Source organism: Ambystoma mexicanum, chromosome 9 (genome assembly GCF_040938575.1).
Source record: "Ambystoma mexicanum isolate Mex_15411 chromosome 9, UKY_AmexF1_1, whole genome shotgun sequence".
Lineage (NCBI taxonomy): Eukaryota > Metazoa > Chordata > Amphibia > Caudata > Ambystomatidae > Ambystoma > Ambystoma mexicanum.
In genome coordinates this window covers 482,919,471-482,942,332 of record NC_090931.1, presented here as the reverse complement: position 1 = coordinate 482,942,332, position 22,862 = coordinate 482,919,471, and the positions used below count along the sequence as shown (strand labels likewise).

The following is a 22,862-nucleotide window of genomic DNA, read 5'->3' as shown; positions in this document are numbered from 1 at the left end:
ATCATCGACAGCACACAGACGGAAATCAGCATGCAAAATCATCTGTGGGCGAAAGCAAGATCACTAACAACACAGGCTCAAATTCTGGAAAAGAAATTCGGTCGCTTCTCCCTGATCCCGACTTAGCAATTTTACAAGGCGAAGTCGTCCCAGCATTAACCTACGGGGCGAAGCCATGCCCTCAATTCCGGAGTCCTTTTGGCAAAAAATAGAGGGCTACTTTTGGAAATCAGTGATGAACCTTCCCAAATCCACTGCAATGTCAGCAATAAGGAGAGAACTGGGCCTTGTCTCTCTCAAAGCCACAGTAGACTTCAACAGCATTTCCTTATTCAGTAAAACAATCCTCCTGCAATGTCTTCCGCTATACCAACTGATAAACGCAGAAATCACCACAGGCAAGTGTAAAATGCTTACAAACTGGGTGACAAAGATAAAGAAACAGCACAACCAAATCGCCTGCACTGAGGCCGACCTAATCACCAACCCACGCAAAATCAAAAGGAAATTGGCTGACTGAGATTGGTTCTCAACACTTGAAAAAGCAAATGACAACAAACTCCTAGCACATCTACCAGCCCAGGTAATGAAATGGAAGGACATTTTTGAAGAGATTCCCAAGCAGACCCTTACAGCAATTCTTTCTGAGAGCGTGTCTCAATCTTTTGCATACCAACGAAATTCTTCAAATCACATCTGCATCAAAAACCTGCAGACTGTGCAAAAAAAGTGATCAAACGGAAACTGTTCGACACTTGCTAACCACCTGCTTGGCAATGGCCGAAATACGGCTAGCATACCTATGACCGCTGCTGGAAACGTTCGCCGATGTTGAAGAAGAGGAGTGGTGGCCACGCCTAATCAGCAGGGCCAAAACATCGTGGACAATCGCTACGGCCAAGATCCTCCAAGCTGCTCTTGAAGAATGCAGCAAACGGCCAAGTGAAAGCCTCACCACCTCACCCACGCTCTCATCCGACTAATAAAGAAAAGAGCTGCAGCCACAGAAAAACAGATTGGCCTCTGTAACACCTGCAACACCTTGGAATCTTCTCTTGAACACGACTTCAACGCATGACTCTTGTAAAATCTATTTACTTAGATAAACACAAGTAAAAAAAAATAATTAAAACAAAAATGTGCATTTACAAAGTTTTTTAATGTAATCCTGCCGGGTTTGCAAGGATTCTTGAAGGATATCCCATTTCATCTACTGCCCAAAACCCCATGGCTCCATATATCAGACTTCAGTTTGCAACTGCCCTAAACTATTATTTATTATTAGAGGCAGGCGAGTGCAAGCATAGTCCTACTAGATTCCATCACATGCATCAACTTGTGAACAAAGCTCTAATGAAGGTCAATTCACAAAAGGTGCCATTGTCCATATCTTGCAAGCCAGTGCCATGCATAGAACAAACTGATTAACTGATATAGTATACAGTATACAAGTGCCATGTAGGAAATTCATATTGTGTATGTTACTGTGAAGTGTATGTCTTACGTGACGGAAGGGCCGCAGACCAGCTATAAACAGGATCAATAGGTGCTCTATTCCAATCCCAAATCCATTGCAACACATCCATCGGCCTCAGACATACTTCCATTGTGTTGAATTCCATTTACTAATTCTGTTTTACACGTTTTTGCCCCCATATAAATTGCCCTTGACCCAAAAATCAATATTTGTGCTGTTATAAAATGTACGTTTATTAACACTTGATAGAATAGACCCTTCTCCACAATAGGTGTGGCTGGAAAGCATTATTTATGGCTCCAGTTCACATCAAGAAAGTAACACACATACTACATACACTTACTTTAATCCCATGAATGAAAACTGGAGCCACAACCAGGCTAGTGTCAGCATCAGTAGCATGTTGGGAAAGGCAAACATGAACCAGGAAGCGAAGTTCAAAACATCTCCATTGTTAGGGAAAAGTCTGTAACAGAAACGCATTGAGAAGTCTTCACTTTAGAAACAATTGACTTGTTCGAACTCAGCAGGAACATTAGTCTTCAACTACTCCATTAAGCGTCCTGTTATCCTTTCATTTTTATAAATGCTGATCAAGGGGGTAATTCATAGAATTCGGCGCGGAAGTGGTACACGCGGCTGGCGCGCAGAGTGCGCGTGCAGCTGTCTGCGCCAGCCGCCTGCGCCAAAAGCCATTTAGGCGCACAGTGTATGCATGGATTTATACATCCATAACCAGCCATGGTGCAGAGTGGCAAAGCGACCCTGCAGCAGTGCCAGTTACACCCCCAACCCTGCCCTGTGCGCCAAAGAAATCTCACAAATCCAGTACCAGGCACAAAGGCCAGTGGACCAGCATACAGCCCCCCAACCACGAAAATGCATGTAAAACTCCCCACCATGCCCCAGAATACACGTACCCCGCTCGCGCCAGGCCCATCGCGTGTAAAACTCCCCGCGCACCCCTCGGAATACACATACCCCACTCGTGCCAGTGAAAACGCATGTAAAACTCCCCTTGCACACCCCAGAATACACGTACCCCGCTCGCGCCAAGCCCATCGCATGTAAAACTCCCCACGCACGCCCCAGAATACACGTACCCCGCTCGCGCCAGGCCCATTGCATGTAAAACTCCCCGCGCACCCCTCGGAATACACATACCCCGCTCGCGCCAGTTAAATTGCATAGAAAAAGCACCCCCCCTGTGGCGTGGGCTGCCTGTGGGGCATGCCCAGGGTGGATGGCCTGCCTGTGGGGCATGGGGAGGGTGAGTGGGCTGCCTATGGGGCATGCCCAGGGTGGATGGCCTGCCTGTGGGCATGGGGAGGGTGAGTGGGCTGCCTGTGGGGCATGGAGAGGGTGAGTGGGCTGTCTGTGGGGCATGCCCAGGGTGGATGGGGTGCCTGTGTGAATTTGGGGGGTTCGCGGGAAGTTATACACGTGATAGGCCTTGGGCGAGCGGGGTACGTGTATTTGGGGGGTGCACGGGAAGTTTCAGATGCGATAAGCCTTGCGCGAGCAGGGAGCGTGCATTTCGGGGGTGTGCGGGAAGTTTCACACGCGATAGGCCTTGGGTGAGCGGGGAACATGTATTTGGGGGGTGCGCAGGAAGTTTTACACGCGATAGGCCTTGGGCGAGCAGGGAACGTGGATTTGAGGGGTGCGCGGGAAGTTTCACATGTGATAAGCCTTGGGCGAGCGGGGAACGTGTATTTGGGGTGTGCACGGGAAGTTTCACACGCGATAGGCCTTGAGCGAGTGGGGAACATGTATTTAGGGAGTGCGTGGGACGTTTTACATGCGATTTGGCATCGTGGGCCCTCCCGGGTGTGCGGTTTCCCCCCTCCCCATCCCTGCAGGCAGCCCACACCACAGGGGACTACCCTACAACCCTCCCCATGCCCTGCAGGTAGCCCAGCCACAGGGGACTACCCTACAACCCTCCCCATGCCCTGCCCACATGGCACCATGCACTCGTGAGCGCACTTGTGAGCCCCGACTCATGTCCCCCTGCACCCCCACCCACCCAGCAGTGACGGGCACCTGCCAGCAGGCCCTGACTCATGTCTCCCTGCACCCCCACCCAACCAGCAGTGACGGCACCTGCCAGCAGGGCCCGACTCATGTCCCCCCACACTCCATGTCGTCATCACACTCCAGACCCATGGGCCTTATGGCCACTCAAATCCCACCCCAGGCCACCCCAGTCCAAACACCCCACATTGAATTCCTAAAGTCATGATACAAAATACATAACCAGCATGCCCATGAATACATGTCCCTCAGACCCACACAATGGCGACACATGACTGTGAAGTACAACATTGTGACATGCACAAAACAAATGATAGAAGACCACACAAGTAAAGTAAAGAAAAAAAGTGTATTGAAGAATCAAAAAAATGAATAAAACCAAATCACACAATAATGAAACGAAATAATCCAAGTCCGGAATTCAAAAATTGTTAAAAAAAAATAAAAGCTGCAACCAATAAAATCCAAAGTAAAATGGCTCCTATGGCCTGTCCATAAAAAAAAAAAAATCAGTTAAAAAAAAGCAAAGTATTGCACCATGGGTCCAAGAAAATGAAATCCACATCGAAAACTATTTCCAAAAGAACATCCAAGGGTCCATGAGCCCAACAATCCAAAGGAAACCTACAAAAAAACCCTACCTAATAAATAACTATACACAAAAAGGTGGGGCATAGCCTAAGAGCCCAAATGAAAGAAAAATAGAAAGGAAACCTAACACTAATGAACTATACACAATGGCGTCGGGAAAGTCCTACGGCTAACTTGTTAATTTCCCGGCCCAGAGTAACATCGGACTCCTGTTCAACGTCCTGGAGGCGGGCCTGTTCCCTGGCCCCGAGGTCTCGCAGGGATAAAGCCATGTCCACCTCAAACTCCCTGTGAATTTTCTCGAGGCACTCAGCCCGCCTCAACGCCGTGCGCATGGAGTTCTCCGCCCTGACCATAGTGAGCCGTGCCTCTTCCACCCGCCACCGCTCTGCATCTATTTGCTGGCCTAAACGCTGCCACACGGAAGACACTCCCAATCCAGGGTCTTCCTGCCCTCTGGCCGATGCCTGCCCCTCTGATGTTGATTGCCACGCGCCATCATCGCTCCCACCTTTAGCCTGCTGCTGCCAAGCACGTGCCCTGCCTGTCGATGCCTGCACATCCTCCGCCTGCTGGGTCCAGTTGTTGTGGTGGCCACCCCTGCTGGACCTTCGACTCCCGACTGTGGCAGGGATGTGTCCTCCACCAGCCTGGCCGCTGGATCAGGGGCAGCTCCACAGGGTGGCCAGGTGATAGGTGGGCAGGAAGATGGCACGAAGGACGACTGGTGCATAGGGGGTTCCGTTGAGGAGGGGGTCGGTATAAGGTCCAGCACACGGAGGAACCCAGCACCGGTGATCCCTCCTAGCCAGTCGACGTGGTCAACGAGGCATCTGAAATAACGTGCAGCGTCCACACAAGAACCCTGCACGTTATCCCGGATGACAAGTTCACGCAACGCCACTCCAGCCAGGACAGGCTCAACACGGTCCCGGATTGCCACGTCCGCAGGGAGAGGAAGGCCAGATCCCCTCGCTGAAAACGGGTCTGGACGAAGGCATCCTTGCTGGTGCGGGATGATGCAGTCACAGGACCGGTTACAGGATTAAACACAGGCACCTCCGCGCCCGCCTGTGCTGCCTCCTGTCCCTGCCCCTGGACTGCACCACTAGCACCAGTGGAATCCCCCCTCCAGACCCTGTGTGTGGCCCTTCCACAGCCTCCTCCTCAACCAAACCCTCAACCAACCTGGATGACTCGGTGCCATCTTCCTCCATAGGCCCCTGTGGGGTCTCAGCTGCCCCTTCTGCTGCCGAGGAGTCCACCTCCGACCTCTGCCTCTTGGACCTACCCTCAGCAGCTGTAGCCGCGGATATGGCACCAGACCCCTCACTCCCCGACGAGTTGACAACATGGGAGGGGAGCTGGCCCTTGCGTCTCCTGCTGGCGGTGGGATCCCTGCCGCTGTGCTCCACAGTACCGTCTCTGCCCTCTTCATCAGTTGAAGCTGCAGACAGGGAGAGACAGAACACAGGCATCAGGGCACTGTACACGGGTCTGATACACACATGACAGTTGCACATGAGTGGCAGTGTCAAACATTACACATGTCATCACAATCCCCAACACACCTATCATTTGAACCCACACACATGTGCACATTAACAGGAATGTTGCAGCAGGCAGCACCATCCATACACATACAACAGCATGAGCATCCAAAGGTTAGCCTGACATCACATGCAACACGGGGAGCGCCAAACACATGCACACACACCACCAGACATACATGCATCTGTACATCTCCACCACCTGTCGCAGTTAAATCATCGGCATCCTTGTCACATCTGCCAATCAGCCCCCTACATGTCGGTGTCACATGCATCCATGGTGTATCACAGTGGCACACATGTCAAATACAAACACACGCACATGTACATTGTGCACATACATGAAGGTGGAACCAGCATCCATGTGTCACACCACAACCATGCCACAGTACATACACATAATTCCAAACATGTGTGTACCGACACATGCATTTGGGCACCATGCATACGAGCACATGCACCATTGATGTGCCTCACACATGACTGGACTCACATGCGGCAGGCTCATGTCCCTGTACATCCATAAATGGGCCTTCCAAGACATATGTCCAACCTGCACACTCCTACCACACCTCAACATGCACAGTGTCCAATCAGTAGGCATGGTTACATACCGCTCGACTCCGGACGGGTATGCCTCTGAAGGATCTGGTGGTGGAGCGCTGGGTTTATGTGTTCCAGGACCCTCATCTGGATGTTGCTAAGGTGGACCCGACACCCTCTGCATGCTTTCCCTTCAAGAGGCGCCGGGCCTTGCTGAGGGTCCTGGACCTGAAGTCCTCCCAGCACTTCCGGACATGTTGCATGTTGCGGGCTGCCACCCCCTCCACGTTGATGGCAGCCACGATGTCCTTCCAGATCCTCTTCCGTCCTTCATTGTCGTTGCATGAACTTCCAAAGAGGGCATCATAATGCCCCAGGACTTGCTCCACCAGGATGCCAACTTCATTGGCACTGAAGCTGGCAGCCCTCTGCCTCTCAGCTGGGGGGTTGCCACGGGTGCCAGATGGTGTTGTGTCGGACATGGCAACCCCCAAGGCAGGTGTGAGTGGGCAACTGGGTCCTGGGGCTGGGCTGTGGAGCGATGGAATACCAGTCGGGAGTCTTCTGTTCCAGCAGGGGTGGCCACAGCAACTGGACCCCTGCAGATGGCTGATATTCAGGCACCAAATAGCAGGGTACGTGGCCAGCAGGCAGGCAGGTAGCAGCAGATGGCAGGTGGGAGCATGCTCGGGGCTCTGGGGGGCAGGAAAATGGCCTTTAGGGCAGGAGCGTGGTCTTCCGTGTGTTGTCGCGTGGCCAGCTTGATACGGAGTGATTTGGCACGTCAGCGTGTAATTCGAGGAAAGGCCCTTAGCGCGTAAGCGCATATGTGACGTGATACGCAAAGGTGTTTCCCTCAGCACGGGTGCATCTGCATGTGCAAAATAATCACGTACGCGTGTTACTGCGTGTAATTCGAGGAAAGGCCCTTAGCGCGTGCAGGCGTTTCCCTCAGCATGGGTTAAAGGTGAGCGGGGCCAGCAGTTCGCTGTACGTGCCTTTCGTGGAGACCGATATGTGTGTTGCTACCTCTTGTTGTTTCGCGCACCATCACAACTTCACAGCGGATCAAGGATGTATCTCTTCTTTTGGCATGGGTATTGGCTACGCGTGTTTTTCATTATAACGCTAGTCTGACGGTGAGTCGCGCATGCTATTTTTCCCACTGCAGGTGCCCCTGTGTATCGTGTACCCGTTTTCGAGGTCATAGTAGCCTGTGTGTCCACGCGTACGTTTTTCGTGTCCCTGGATGCCACCGCATACTACGGGAGGTGTTTTACTGCAGTTTTGGGGTACATGAGCGTTGCGTGACCCGTCACCTTATCACTGGGGTCACATACAGTCTTGCAGGGGCAGGGGTGCTGTTAATATCTTTTATCCCACCCCCTTCACTCCAATTGCCCAGGACAATTGTCGTGTACACCTCCCATTGGCACTACCACATCTGTGCCGGCACTACTACATCTGTGCCATGGCTGGGAGGCCACGAAAGGTGAGGGGCGCCTCAGCTGGGTGTACTCCACATGGAAGGCGTGGTCAGGGATGTGGCTGGGGTGAGCAGGGAGTAGGGGGACTCCAGTGTCCAGGGTGGCTGCAGAGTGGGAAGAGGCAGGGGTGCGGCAGTTCGGCACAATGTTGTGCCACGTGTTGGTGCAGTCATGCCACCACCCACTGCGGCTCCGGGAGATACAGTTCTTGCATCTGGCACTGACCCCCATGTGACCCGGCAGTCCATTTCATCGACTGCCACAGGCCCAAGGGTAGTGGTAGCTGCAAGTGCAGCTGTGGACACAACCACCCAGGCTCAGGGTCTGCCAGCGCAGGCTGCGTTGGCACCTGAAGAGTCCCTGGAAGATTTCCAGGAGGTCAGTAGGCACACCATAGGTGCACCCATGGCTGCCCTGACCAAGCATGTGTCCCTGGGGCAGTAATGTCATCTGCTTGAGGTGTTGGCAAGTGCATGGGCAGATGCAGCCGACACCACCCCAGTTGTGAGTCTACCATCCAGGACAGTCCCAGTCAATGACCCTCACACAGCGGATGTTGCTGCGCAGGGTCCATTCCAGGGCACCCAGCAGCCACTGACGCAAGTCAGGGCTTCTGTCCTTGTTCCACCTGCCACTCCCTTGGTTTAATCCACTGGCGCCACTGCCCATACTGATCAGGGCGGCATTTGACAGCCAGGGTCCGGACCACCGTCCAAGAGGAGGAAGGTTGTACCTGCAGTACAGGCTGGGACCCCAGACACAGCTATGGCATCCAGCACGTCGAGGAGGTAGCCTTTTTGCGTGCAGGAACTGGACTTCCTTGTGGACTACGTGCGAGACCACAACCGTGATATGCTAGTGGGGCCGAATTGTCAAACTATTGCTGCCCATCGTAAGTCCCACTGGAAGCAAGTTGCGGATCGTGTGAGTGCATTCGGCCATGAGGTGCGCACAGCTCAAGAGTGCAAAAAGCGTTGGGATGACCTCAAATGCAGCACTAAGGCGAAGCGTGCCTCTAATTACAACATGACCCTGGTGACTGGCAGTGGGCCACCACCTGAGGAGGAAGACCTCACTTCGCACGAGTCAGTCGTTGCAGGGTTCATACCGGCAGGAATGGTCGAAGGAGTGGGAGAGATGCTGGACTTTGATGCCCCGTCCAGTGAGTGTTTTCGCGTGTTTGTCGAGCCCATGTGTGTTTTGCTTGTGTGATGTGTTGTGCTTGACTGCTACTATATGTCATGTGTACATGGTTCTCATGTGCAAGTCATGCAATGCTTCACTGATGCGTGCCTGCTGTGCAGGATGCTGGACATGTAGAGCAGATGGGGACTGTCCTCATCACCACACTTGCACCCTACTCACATGCTAGTCACCCGGCTGCCCCTCCGGTCCATGCTCCAGCTCATTGGCCATTCTGCATGTAGCCTGGGGTGTCTTTCCTCTTAGCACTGGGACTATGTCATTGCATGACTGACGTGCATGTGTCCTCTGCCTGCATGCGGGTACTCCACGTAGGCATGCTCCCTTGCCCCTCCATCCCCCTTCACCCCAATTTCAACATTGCACTGGTTTGCATCATGTTGGCGTACTGCAATGGCCTGTTCAAGGCTCCTGTGTACATGCAAACTTCCACCAGCCAACTTGCCAGACACATGCAATGGGGTACATCCTCTGTCCTTCATGCAGGGTGTCTCACTTGGACTGTGCAGATGGCAGATGCTCCGCAGGGACATGAGTGCCCATTCATGCTCTATGTGCATTCCATGCATGCCCCTATGTGTCCTTAACTGTATGATCATTGTAATACGTGTCCAGAATGACCTACATTTCATGGCATTTGATCATCCATTCCATGCCCACTCTGGCTCAGTCCTGCATCACACACATGTTTAGTGTGTCACAGTCTGTGTGGGGCACAGGCCTCCCCCTGTTTCAGGCCCGCTGACTCTGTTCAACTGGTGTAGTGGCTTTTGCACACATGGGTGTACTACTGAGGGTTCATCATGTGTCCTGCTTACTGTCCCATCATCATCTGCTGTGTTGTCAGTTGACTCAGATGATGCAATCGATGCTAGTCAACAGTGTCTGCCAATACACAGGTCTCTGATCACCCTTTCGGTGCCATGCAATGCATCCCTGCATTTTCACTTGGGGGGGTTGCTTGTAGCCATGCAACCCATTGCATGCACATTGCACGTCATGCCTGAACTTGCCCTTGCACTGCCTTCACGTTTATTGATGCACATCATGATGTACTTGTTCATGTAGATAGTGGGTAACGTACACATGTTCTGCACTGCATCAACCCACTTCTGAGCCGTGTTACACCGTTCTACATGCCCACTCACTGATGCAATGTCAAAGTGACCTGGCATGCATGCCAGGTTCTCATTTGTGTGTGACATGTCTGCTTCATGTGTTGGCTGTCTGTGTGATGTCTATGTGTGTGTGTGTTATGTGCTTCTGACATGTGTACTAATGTTATTTTTTCTCCACTTTTCAGATGATGACGCAATGGAGCCAGAGGATGGTGTTGTCATGCCAGACACAGGGTTGCTATCACACCAGAAACCCAGCACAAGTGGGGGTCATGGGGTGGTAGACCACGAGAACCCACTTGTGTTACAGACCATCTCGTCTATGGCTAGCCCGCATGATCACTCTGACGACAATGTCGAGTTGGATGTGCATCGGGTCCATTTGTCAGGGGTGAGTGATTCTGATGTGGACGCTCTTCTGTCCGTGTCACCTGCACTGAGGGTCCAGACGGTGTTGGGACCTCCGCCTGTGGTGGATCGGACACAGGGTCACCTTCCCACACCAGTTGCTGATGTGCCTGGGGCATCACGTCGATGGAGGAATGTAGTCCTGCAGCCGCGGGTGGTGCCAACCCAACAAGGACGGCGGGTCCTTGGGCCCCGCAGGTGTCAAGACCAGCAACGCGGTGGCCGCGCGCCACTGGGGTATGCTGAGTGGGAGCAAGCCATGGTTGCCAATTCAGAACACCAGGGGGCAGCAATTGATAACATTGCTGAGAGCATGGAACGTGTGGCCCAATCCATGCTCCCCCCTGCTAGGCAGGTGCAACTGCAGCAGCGGGCAGCACAGTCCACGGCCCGCTCGCTCAGACTGGGCATGGCGGCCTCAGACAGGGCACACCGGGCTGAAATGGTGTCTTTACATCAAGCAATTGCTGCTCACGCAGAGGCACACATGGAGGCTATGAGGGTTGACTTTGAATCCCTCAAATCTACTCTGGCTGTGCTCATGATGTCCCAGAGGACGCGGTCAGAGGAGAGGTTGGAGCAGCTAGAGAATACCATCTCGGCTGAGCTACGTGGTTGCCGGGAGGTGTACAAGTTGTCTGGCCAGGCCACGAGGAAGAACTCTGTGTTACACGTGTTACCTTTCAAGAGGAAGCACACGTATCATGTGAGGTTCTACATGCTGACCTACGTGTCATTGCTGCACAGAACCAGGCTCACCCGTCCCGCAGATTTGCTGCAGACGAGGGGCAAGCAGCGCCTAGGCGTGGTCAGAGTACTGTGCCATTTCAACCTTTTCAACCACAGGGTGACTCGGACGACGAGATATCTCCCACACAGGTCGGGCTGTGCAGGCGTTGAGCCCATGGAGGTATTTTTTTTGTCTCAACATCATCGCATGTGGGTGTTGAGGTGTACCCTGCACCTCCCCCCTCCTGGGTGCCCCCCCCGGGTCGTATGTGCGTATGTGACCATTTTTATTTTTTTATTTTTAGTTTAGTTAGGTAATATGGTTTTTGATAGTTAGTTTAATTAGGTGATATAGGTTTTTTATAGTTAGTTTAATTAGTTAATATAGTTTAAAATTGCTTGTCTATTGTGCATTCATCTGACGGTGTGGTGCTTTGTGGCTTTTGAAAGCATCCACGGTCTGTTCCAGCTGGGCCCTTCAAGCTTGTCTCGTGTTTGTGTTTGCAGCTTGGGGTCCTGACTCACATAGGGCACTCCTGCTTCCCTTATCCATGGGCTCGCAAAGATGGTTCGGTGTAACAACCATTTACACAAGGGCTTTGGACTTTCGTCATATCTGTGGCCTGTCTGCTGCTGTACTACTTGTGTTAACACCCCTAGTGGGGATTGAGTGGGTTTTATCCACACCATGTCTGTAATCAATTTGGGTGAATACATGATTGATATCTCCATTAATTGATGTGGTTTGTGATGTATGTTCTTTCTTTGCCTGTCAAAGTCACAATGGTGGTGGGAGGAGTTCAGATGTAGGTCTCTAACCTGGCCCAGTGACAACCAGCATGAAGACACACACACAGGGACATTTTCAGCCTTATTAATTTCTTGTATGCCCTTTCTGCAGGAAAATGAGCCTCCAGACTACCTTTGCCAGCAGACACAGGGCCAAGTACTACTGAAACCTGGCCACTTTCGGTGGCGCAGACGTGTGCATGTGTGCGCAAGCAGAAGCACAGGGCTTGTGCTCAGACGTCCGACAGAAGCAGATGTGTTTCCAGGAGCTCCAAGCAAGGTGAGCAGCACAAGGGACCACACCGCAGCCAACCTTCCACCAGGCCACTTGCACATGCATGCTAAGTAGCACCAATGCTGGGGAACTTGGCCAGGCATTGTTGTAGAAGCGCACAGTACAGCTAAGATGTGTTGAGGGCCAAATGCCATGTAGCTTTACAAGTTGTCAGGGGCCCAGGCAGGGGCCGTTGAACATATCCTCGAGTCCCCCTGCTCCATTGAAGCTGAGTTATTAGCACAGTAGCGTTCCTAGCCAGAAACTGATACAGTACACAGGGACACCCAGCGAGGCACATACTCGTGTGCAGTGCATATCATTTGCATGTGCAAATTGCCACGTGCACTACCTATTGAAATCTGCGGCTGCCAGAACACGATTTGTACTGAAGTTGCACCTCGCTATACGCGTCTAGCAGCTCACCCAGGGACTATTGTATCATGTGTGAAACTTGACGCATTGGTCTTCCATTTCCCGCGCGCCCACATGTGCCTGCCTTTCTGCATTGACAGTGTGTGAACCATCACAGGGGCAAGCTAACGAATACGTACATAGCAGCAGACAAGAGTGTTTCTTTGTGGAGAAGACACTTACTTTGGGGCATGAATGGTGTTGTGTGTTTGTGTTGTAAACACACACAGATTAGTAACTCATGCTCTCTAATGAGCATTGAACTGCTCCTGTTACCGGACCTGAGAGTGCGCAGGCAGGAGGCCAGCACTCACCCCAGAGATAAGTCTCTCTTTGTCTTGCATTTGACTCATTTGGTACAATGTGCATGATGAACATGGTTTCTCTGATTGAGTATGTGTTATTGTCAATAGTTGTATTTTGTATTTTGCCTACTTTCCCTTGCCAATCCAACACCCCTCTCCTGCCCGTCTTTCCGGTTATCCTGAATACCAATGCCTGTCCAAACAACAGATCCCTGACCCTCCTGTGTAAGTTTGACCTTGCAGGCGCCTAGACCAAGGAGGGGGTGGTTGGTTCGTGCCACTCCTGCTCCTGGAGACCGGAGCTGTGGCACCACCCATCAGTTGTTGCATCCTCATTGTGTGTTATGTACAGAAAATGGTACGCATCCTGTTGGACCATTGTTGAACTGTGCTACCTTGGTTGTTCTATCATTCTGCATGGACATGTGCTTGGACATTTTCTGCTACTTCAAGTCATCTACTGGAGACCCTTCCAGGGTTTTTTGGTGCCTACAGGCTTTTCCCTGGTTTGGGGGTTTGGCTCCTTGGAGTTCTCTGCGATTTGGTATTTTTACCAGTCAAGGTGGCCTCTGAGGGGGCTGGACCCTATTTACACGCAAGGTGGAACATGGAGACCAAGGGGTAGGGTGATCCTGTAGCCAAGTAGACTTGAATGAAGAAGGCTACATACCCCAGACACAGTTGTTCAGAAGGTCATGGTGATCTGTAAATGAGGGAGGGCCTTTTGTTGTTGGACAGTTGGCTTGGGCAACAGTGTTTGGGCATTTTGACATTGTAATTGTGGGGTACTATGTACATGATGTGTTCTGCTGGTCAATACCTGTTCCTTTGTTGTCTTTACTTTTCAGGTGTCAGGGGATTGGTGTGGTTTGACATGCTGGGGTGTACACATGGGCAATGTTCACATGTGATGTGTACAGGACACTGTGGGTCACTTGATTTCACAGGCATATATTGAGTGCACGTCCCTACTGACACACACAGTTGCACAATGCTCCACCACACGTACAACCACCCTTCCATGTCCACAGGTGCACACAGATTGCCTTCTCGGGCACGCTGTGTCCCTGCAGCGCATAATCTATTGCCATTTGGGGATCCTGTGCATGCGTCAATTGGTTATTTATTTTGTTTGTCCTTTTCATGTGATGCTCAATGTGTATCCCCAACACAATGGCTGCTCACTGTGCTGTGTGCTGAGCAGTGTGTTGCAGGAGCCACACACAGCACACAGGTTCAGGAGTAGCGATTTTGCCTTGCCCAATGTGCATGTGAACAGGCATTCAGTGTTATGTTCATGCTACGACTGGTGGAAAGCATTTGTGTATGACTTGGTATGTGTGGGAGGTTGTTGGTCAGTCATATCATCTGATTCCATGTCAGGCGTCATTGTCTCGGGACACTTTCCATTTATCACATGTCACTTCGTATCTTCTTGGTCATGTGTTGGGCTTTTGCTATTGCATGCCATGTCATGGTGTGGCAGACAAGGGTAATGTGGGTTGGGAGGGTTTGGGTGACATACCAGGGATTGTCATGGCCTGTTTTGTGGGGGTGTGTGATACACACCTTGCATGTGTTACTTTTGGTCACACAGGATTGGTTATGTTTAAGTAGCTAGGGATGCACACAATGTAGCACTTCCAGGGCAACATTCTCAGGGTGGTAAGGTTGTGACAGTTGACTGTCTCTTTGTCATCATCGATTGTCACCTGGTATGTGCCAGGCCTGTGTGCACTCCGCAGGGGTGGGGGTTTAGGTGAAAAATGTGGCCACAAGCTGGGTCCGGGCTGCCTCGCCATGTGCCCTTTCCCCTCCCATGGGCAGCGCATGTGCCTGTGGTTGGGGATGTGGGGGCACCACTATGTCCACCGGTACACCCTGCCATGTTGCAACATTGTGCAGGACACATGCTGCCACAATGATCCTGCACACTACTGGGGGTGCATATAGTAGCTGGCCGCCAGAGCGGTCAAGGGAGCAGAAGCGTGACTTGAGCACTCCGAATGTACGCTCCACTATGCCCCTGGTTGCAATATGGGCAGCACTGTATCTTACCTGGGGTGGTGTGGTGGGGTTCCGGATTGGCGTCATCATGTGGTTGCTCAGAGGGTAGCACTGTCCCCTGGGGAGGTGAATAATGGTTGTGATTATTTGGATTTGTGTATTTGTCTGTGTGTTACATGCATGCATGTGCCCAGGCATTTGTACTCACCTAGGAGCCATGTATCGCCATGTTTCCCAGCTTCCAGGGCCCGGCTCAGGGCGGGCATTCTGTATATGAAACTGTCATGGGTAGAGCCAGGGTAGTTTGCATAGACAGAGGTGATAATTGCCTTGGCATCGCATACGACATGCACGTTGATGGAATGCCAGTGCTTGCGGTTTCGATAGATGTGCTCAGTGGCCCTAGGTGGACGTAGGGCCACATGGGTGAAACTTTTGGCACCGAGCACTTTGGGGAAGTGTGCCACCCTGTAAAAGTCCTGGACCATGGCCTGCCTTTCTGCAGGTGTTCTGGGCATGTATATGTGCCTGCGGACTGACGGGGGCGCAGTCATGATTGCCAACATCTGGTGTAGGCAGCGTGACTGCGTGGCCTGTGAGACCCCACCCACTATGGCAGTTGTCCGCTGAAATTACCCAGTGGCCAAAAAATGCAGGACATTGAGCACCTTCTCCAAGGGGCTCAATGCTTGGGAGCACAGGGTGGGGGATGTAAGGTCATCTTCCCACTCCCTGACCAGGTCTAGGATGATACGAGGTGGACACCTATACCTGCCATAGACCTGGTCATCAGGCATCCCAAAAAGGCTAGTCCGGGGGAAAAAAATGCGGGCCCTGGCTATTCTCCTCCTCCTGCGGTGTCCCACGATCAGTGCTGCGACAAATGGGGCATTCATCGTAGCTGTATATACGTGTTTGTTGTTTGCGCGCACTTTTATACTGCACGAGGGACGCTTCCGCCTGCCTTTGTGTGGCGGACGCGTTGACGCCTGTGCATGTCTTTTAGCGTGCACGGGTTTCCCGTATTCGATTCCATGAATACGTGTTGTTCGCGTGTGTGTGGTCGTTCCGTGTATTTCCCTGCAGTACTTCCCCAGTTATGCCTTATTTTTCACGCGTTGTTCCCCATTCCATGTGTTACACCCCGTGTCCCGCCCCCTTTTTGATGTGTGGCTGACGTTGTGCGGTTTCCCTGTGCGCATCGCGCACGGTGTTCAGGATGTTGCAATGACGTGTGCGCCTGTGTGCGCCACGCACAGATTTGGCGCACATCCCGGGGAAAACACGTGCAGCCCCTTCCATGAATCGCACGCGTGCGCATGCGCTTCCTTTTTCAAGCTTGTGCCAAGATTTTCAGCACACATTTGTTCCATGAATCGGCCCCCAAGTGTTTCCCAAGGAAGCCAGTGGCATGTGGGGTAATGTAATCAGGTTTTATATACCGAATTTGTGTCATTTAGGCTACTTCTTGGCAATAGGTCCTGTAAGAGAAATCGAGGTGTTTGAATAAGTGGGGAATAGATAGCGAGGCAAGATGGAAAACTTGTTGTTTAATAAGTGCAACTCTGAGACACCCTTCCGTTTGCTAGTAAGATTCCCAGGTTGTTCAGTTAAGGCACATGGGGTCTGTGTCACAAGAGGCGAACCACAGATGTTGTAATCCTACTCATTGCTTGCTAATGAATTCTGCCCGGCAAGCTTGAATGACTACGGTTGTGTGCGGAGTGATCTGAATAATGGTGTTTTGGTGTACAAGGTGTATGTGTTGGTTCAGAGAGAGAAGAGCTATTTAAGTAGCAATCTCTAGGCCACGGCAGTAGTTGTTTCACTGACAGGTGTAGTGTAATTTGAATTAATTGAGGAAAGGTGGGCAGTGAGAGGGACATGGATAGTACGAGTCTACTAGACTACTTTTCGGCAATGTTGAAGGAATTTGATAGGACTCTACTACAATCATATAGTGGTGATCACTGCGCTGTAGGAGTATTGTGAGAATTCTCTATAGGAGTCCACTACATTATCATGGTGATGACCTGTAAGGAGTGGCATTCGCCATCACAGTGGGCTTTTGGTATTGTAACCAAAATGGGTGGAGGGGGCATCACAGTGAGACAGTGATTGAAAAGGCAGTTCTTTAGGTGAAGAGCAAATCCAGGAATGGGAATTGATAACAGAGAAAGCACACTTACCAGAACGTAACCGGTAGAAATGGGGAAGAGACAAGATTGTCTGATAAAAGCCATAAGCTTCTCTTTGGATATTAACTCTAAGGATTGGAAGTGATGGAAGGTGGCCCAACAATTCTGAAAGCACTGTGTGCCACAAACAGTGATTTGAAATTGATTAATTTGGTGACTAGATTCCAGTGGAAGGTGAAGGGGGCTGGCGTGATATGGTCATGTTAGTTGTAGCAAAATACGAGCCAGGCTCAAGTGTCCTGTCCTCTATGGATATGGCAGATGATAAAGGAGGAATTGGCAAGGGAGACTGTTACAATAATCTGGTTTTCATAAGTTAACGTTTTTGACCATAACCACTTTGTGAGAGCACATGTAATAACAGAGGATTTTCTTGAGGGTGTAGAGGTGAAATAAAATGGAGCTGAAATGACTAGTATCTGGGAGTGAATGAGAGGTCAGTGTTGATCTTCATGCCTCAACTTTTTACTGAAGGACAGGGGCTAGTGGAGGGGCCTAGAAAGGGAGGCTAAATGGATAGGGACCAATATCTGGTGCTGTGGGAGGTGAAGATATCTGTTTTGTCGCTGTTGAGCTTTAGGCTACAATCCCTTACCTAATCATGGATGAAAAGCATGCAGTGGGGAAAACTGAGTGAGACAGAGTCAAAGTCTTTGGCAAGTCTAATAAGGATCTGGGTATCCTCAACCTAGGAAATTGAGAGCAAAATGGTGAATACTCAAGGTTAGGGAAATAGAAGAGGTTGAAAAGGCAGGGAAAAGGCAAACAGCCTAGTGGATGCAGAAAATGAAGGGGGAAAAGTGATCTGTGAGAATGCAGAGTCAATGATGCATAAATAAAAGGTGGTAGAGGAGAATATGGAGCACAAGAAAATAACTTCACCATGATCAGCTAGTACGTGCATGTCACTCACAACAGAAGTGCTCACAAATCCTGTTCCATATAGAGAGTGGGAGCCGGCAGCTTTGTTGATATACAGTATGGTGTTGTCCTTGAAAGATGACTGAGTTGGTGGGTAATTGCCTTTTTAGGGAGTTTTGTAATGCTTTTTAGGTTGGGTGTGGCAGTAGTTTGCTTGAAAAAAGGAGGGAACAGTGATAAAGGCCAGCAAGAGGGCTGAGAAAGAGACCTAATTTTAGTTGAAGGTGTTGTAAAAGAGAATGCTGTGGTTGTGGACGGATGTTGGCCACCAAGTCAATTTATATTAGTCCAATGGAGATCCATGCACTGCAGCAGAATTAGGATATGAGGTGCCATGGTGCTCTTCTACATGAGTATAATGGTGACCCCTGCATTGCAGCAGTTCCTGGACATTAATGATTATGTGAGCCCTAATATAGTCGTACAATGGTGACCTGTGCAGCAAGAGTTGGGCATGATGGTCTCTATAACTTATGAAAAAGTATAGCAGTTACACCTGCACTGCAAGGACAAACAGGACGAAGGTTCTCCTTCGAAGTCCGAACCAACCCTCGAGCAGCATGGCTAGGCTTAAAATCAGTAAAACAATTGAAAAATCACCTGAAACACATATGGCCTCATTACATGTTTAGCAGTAATGCGGTGGTAAAACAACCAAATGTCCACCAAACTCAATTACCGTTACCGCCACTTGGCCCTGTGCAGTTACCAGAGGATTACAAGTGGTGGTAATTCCCCATTTTTGAGTCCATAGGATTCCATGGGGATTTGTGTAGGATTCACTGTGCAGGGAATATATTGATTTTAGGAGGTCAAGTGGAGGATTTACCTCCAGCAAAAAGCTGGAAGTGAATCTGCCACTTTTCCTCGAAACATCAGTGGATTTACTGCGCTGTAATTCCACTGGTGAAAAATCAGCAAAAAATTACAATCTGGCGGTCCAGGAAAAGTGGTGGTAATGGAATGACCGCCAATTTGTTCTCCCCGCCAAAAAAGTAATTGTAGTTCTAGAACAAGGAATGATGTAGCCAAATATCATATCACAGTCAGTGACTGTGTGGAAATGGGGTGCTAAACTAAATTGCCCCTTCAAATAGTCACAGTGGTGCCAAAACCAAGTGAGTGGGTGGGAAGAAAGCTGCTTTGACTAGCGTATCATAAAGAATTCCACTTAAACCTCGTCAGGCACAATGAAAGGAATGCTTAATTGTCAAGCAATATCAGTTTCCAATGAGAATGTTGAAACAAGTGCACACAGTCAATTTAGCATAGTCTGGTTATCTACTGATCACTCGTCCTTGCTTACACCCTGCATAGAAAAAATTGCCTTTGTTTCTAGAGATTGTTCCCATTCTCAGACCATTGCTTCTGTTAACAATTGATCTTTACACACCAGTCCCTCAAATATCTACTCAAACTCGGTTTAAAATGTCAGTTCTGTAAAACACAATTCTTCAATTCAGAGGATAGAAAGAAAGAACAATACTTAACTGTAAAGTTAAATACCAGCAAATTCCATTTTAAGGCTAGTGGCATTTTTGGATCTTTGTATTTTCCACTGTGCTCTTTATGCTGTGTCCTCTTTCTAGGGGAATGCTTTTTTCTTTCATTTAATTACTTTTGTTTTGCATTTATAAATTCGAAGGAGATGACTTCACACTTACTTTGGTTTTTCTTTTTCAGTTTTTACTGCCACTGTCCTGCTTCTACTTTGGTTTTTGTGTGTTTTAGTGTGTTCCTCAATAAGCATGCACAGTAATACATGTGCACTGAAAATACCGAAAATTATTTTGCAACAGAAAAGGTGTCCGACCCATTTAGTTCTTTGTGCATAGTTTCTGCACCACTTTTCAAAGAGAGGGATTCACAGTAAATGTTCATACGTTCCCAAATCTAAGCATCAGCAAATGAATAATCTCTTTATCTTTTGTAAAAATCAGACAGCAGGGAAGGGGGTTATTTATTTGCTCACCTCCTCCACAGTCTCTTTTATTTGTTATTTCATTATTTTCAATATATAAAAAAGTTACTTATTTCAGCAAGTTTCAATACATAGTGACAGAGAGATACATTCATGAGGGTAGCGAAAGAATATTTTGCTCCTATCATCCATCCATCATATACATCATAGTATGAAGATATTCGAAGATATGGATATTATCCGCGTGTATATAATACATAAAGCAGTGATTTGATCTACTGAGGCATACAGAAAGTTCATATTGTTAGTTCATACACATTCACAGACCATATCAATGTGTGGTGATAGCCCAAACATTATAGGTTGGTCCATGTGACCATGTATTTGACTATGGTCAGCATATCTGTTGGTTTCTCTATATTTGTACTCTTAAGTTAGTAATTCCTGGATGAGGTGGAGGTGGTACTTTAGATGACATCACTAGTTGTTAGTGTGGGGTGCGGGGGAGGGGGAGAAACCCAATGATGGTGTTGACCCTTCCTTTTGGACATTTCGGCAGCTACTGGTTTAGCGCGCCTTCTTCTGAACCATTACTGTGGTGAACCCCTAGAGTGGGAACAGTAAGAGGGGTAATTACTTGTAGCTAAATAGCTATCAAGCTGTAGGTGTTTAAAAACAACATGGTGGATTTGGTAGCTTATTAGCATCTGACCTTGGAGACCAGGAGGTCTAATCGAAGTGGTCTTTCGGGGGGCGAACGAGGTAGGATACACACACAACCCCCTTGCCAACATGGCTGCCCCGGCTAGATACAGCAGTGGTACCATCTGCGTATGCAATGTTTCTCGTCTACTAATACGTTGGTTCTCAAAAGAAAGAGGATATCATTGGTTTTACTCTGAGCATAACACTTTCCATGACTTACGGGCATTTTCAGAGACATAATAGTGTGCATTCTCAGCAAAAAAAAGTTCTAAAAAAGTACATTATTAATTGCACTAGCATTGAAAATGGGTTCTTTAATACAGGTTAAAATGCTAATTTCTAATGATTGCTTCCATTATATATTGTAAAATAATAATAATTTCGCATTTATATAGCGCTACGAGCCCTCAGGTATCTGAGCGCTGCTAATTATTACCCATGGTGTGTGGTGCTCATTTATCGACCTCGGAAGGATGAAAGGCTGAGTTTGGCCGTGCCGGGATTCGAACCTTTGTGACGGATGTCAAAGCGAGCGCTCTACTCCCTGTGCCACTTGACCGGCTAATTATTGTAGTAATAACAAATGTGACACTTGTCTTACTAATCAGAGAAAATTATGAAAAGCTAAAATATCCATATTAATATGTTCTGATGCAACGTTATCATTACAAGATGGCAGTCTGTAGCGCTTCAAAAAACAGGACTATAACAAATGGGAAGGGAGTTAAGACCATTAACTAGGGGGATGGCTGCTTTGCAGAAAACCAAAGAGCCTTTTGAGAACACAACAATGATCCCAGAATGTGATATTTGACTAATATACCTGTGATAAAAGTGCTGGATGCTTGAGTCAGAAAGTACATAATGCTTACTGGCTTGGTTCCCATTTGTCTTTTCACACATCTACCCCAGCATTGAAGTGTTTATCATGATGTGCCATATGTACTCATTTGGACAGATTCAAAATTTGCATGTGAATATAATAAAAAGTTGCACAATCTGATCACTTCTCAGTATTTGGCTAAGAGATAATACAGTATCTGTTTGTTTAAGAGCATTCAGCATCTGCTTTTAGTTGCTTGGCTAGGCTGAGACTTTCAAGCATGCCAGGCTCTAGGCAGGCTGCACCTTCAGCTATATTGCGAGCATGGATGTTTGACATGTGAGGCGACACTGTAATGAAGTGTGTGCGAGAAGCACAAGGCAAGGTACAGTTTGGGATGAACATTAATGGGGAGTATGTTGTGAATAAGATTCATGAGCACTTGTGAAGCCAGCAGAGTATGTCTACATATACACCATCCCTAAAGGTCAATCGTGTTCAGAACAGTACCGAGCAGTGGGCAATAGGTAGGGCACACCTGAAAGATTCCATAAAAACAAAGTATCAATGCATCCCTAATAGCAATGGGGTTAATCAAAAGGTACAGGAGTAAGTCCAACGTAGCATACACCTTGGTGTGTATGCCAGGCAAACAGTGAGATTTAAAGGAGCAAGGAAAGTTGGGAAATTACTGATGCCATCTTTGATGCAACAACAAGCAGAAGCACTTAGTACCAACTAGAGCTGACTGATATCATACCTGCCCAAGAAGAGTGACCTGTGTGAGCAAGTGGGTTGTGGTGAATTAACCTGCGCGAATATCTCCCTGGGGACAGACATGCGTGAGGTGCATGAGATGTGGCCCGGGTAGCTGAATGCAGGCAAAGCCTGAAGAAGCACTTGTGAGGACCCCCTAGATGGCGAGCAAGTGCAAGGACAATATGGCTGGAAGAAGAATCCCCCCACTGGAGTCCCTGCTAGGAGCCTGCCAAATAGGAGAAGCAGAGAGGGGCAAACATAGGCCAGAGACAGGGCAGACACAAGAGACTCACTACATGGTTGTTAAGACAGATTTCTGAACTCTGACCTGGTGGGCAGAGGTTCAGAAGGCCAGTCTAGTTTCTTGGAACAGAGTAACCTTCTGGGCAAGCCAGACCAATCAAGGTAGCATTGGCGGCGGTCAAGAGAGGTCTCAGGAGGGGTGAGGGTGACTGAAAGACCTCAATGAGCACACAGAGTAAAGGACACTTACAATTCACTCCCAATCAGTTATAGATATATGAAAAATACAAATACATTTATTGCAAGGCCTTTGAGATTCAACACACAAATAAAATCACAGTAGTACTTCTAAGCCAACAC

At 49.1% G+C, this 22,862-nt stretch overlaps 1 protein-coding gene across 3 annotated transcripts in view; it reads right to left on the bottom strand.

Moving 5' to 3' along the window:
* SLC13A5 (solute carrier family 13 member 5) overlaps nucleotides 1-22,862 on the bottom strand; it is an 856,016-nt gene that overhangs the window by 246,266 nt on the left and 586,888 nt on the right. For all 3 annotated transcript variants that reach the window (XM_069615030.1, XM_069615028.1, XM_069615029.1), the window contains one exon: nucleotides 1,821-1,943. In XM_069615030.1, the coding sequence (XP_069471131.1) occupies nucleotides 1,821-1,943 (123 nt within the window). The remainder of the gene's footprint in view (nucleotides 1-1,820; nucleotides 1,944-22,862) is intronic.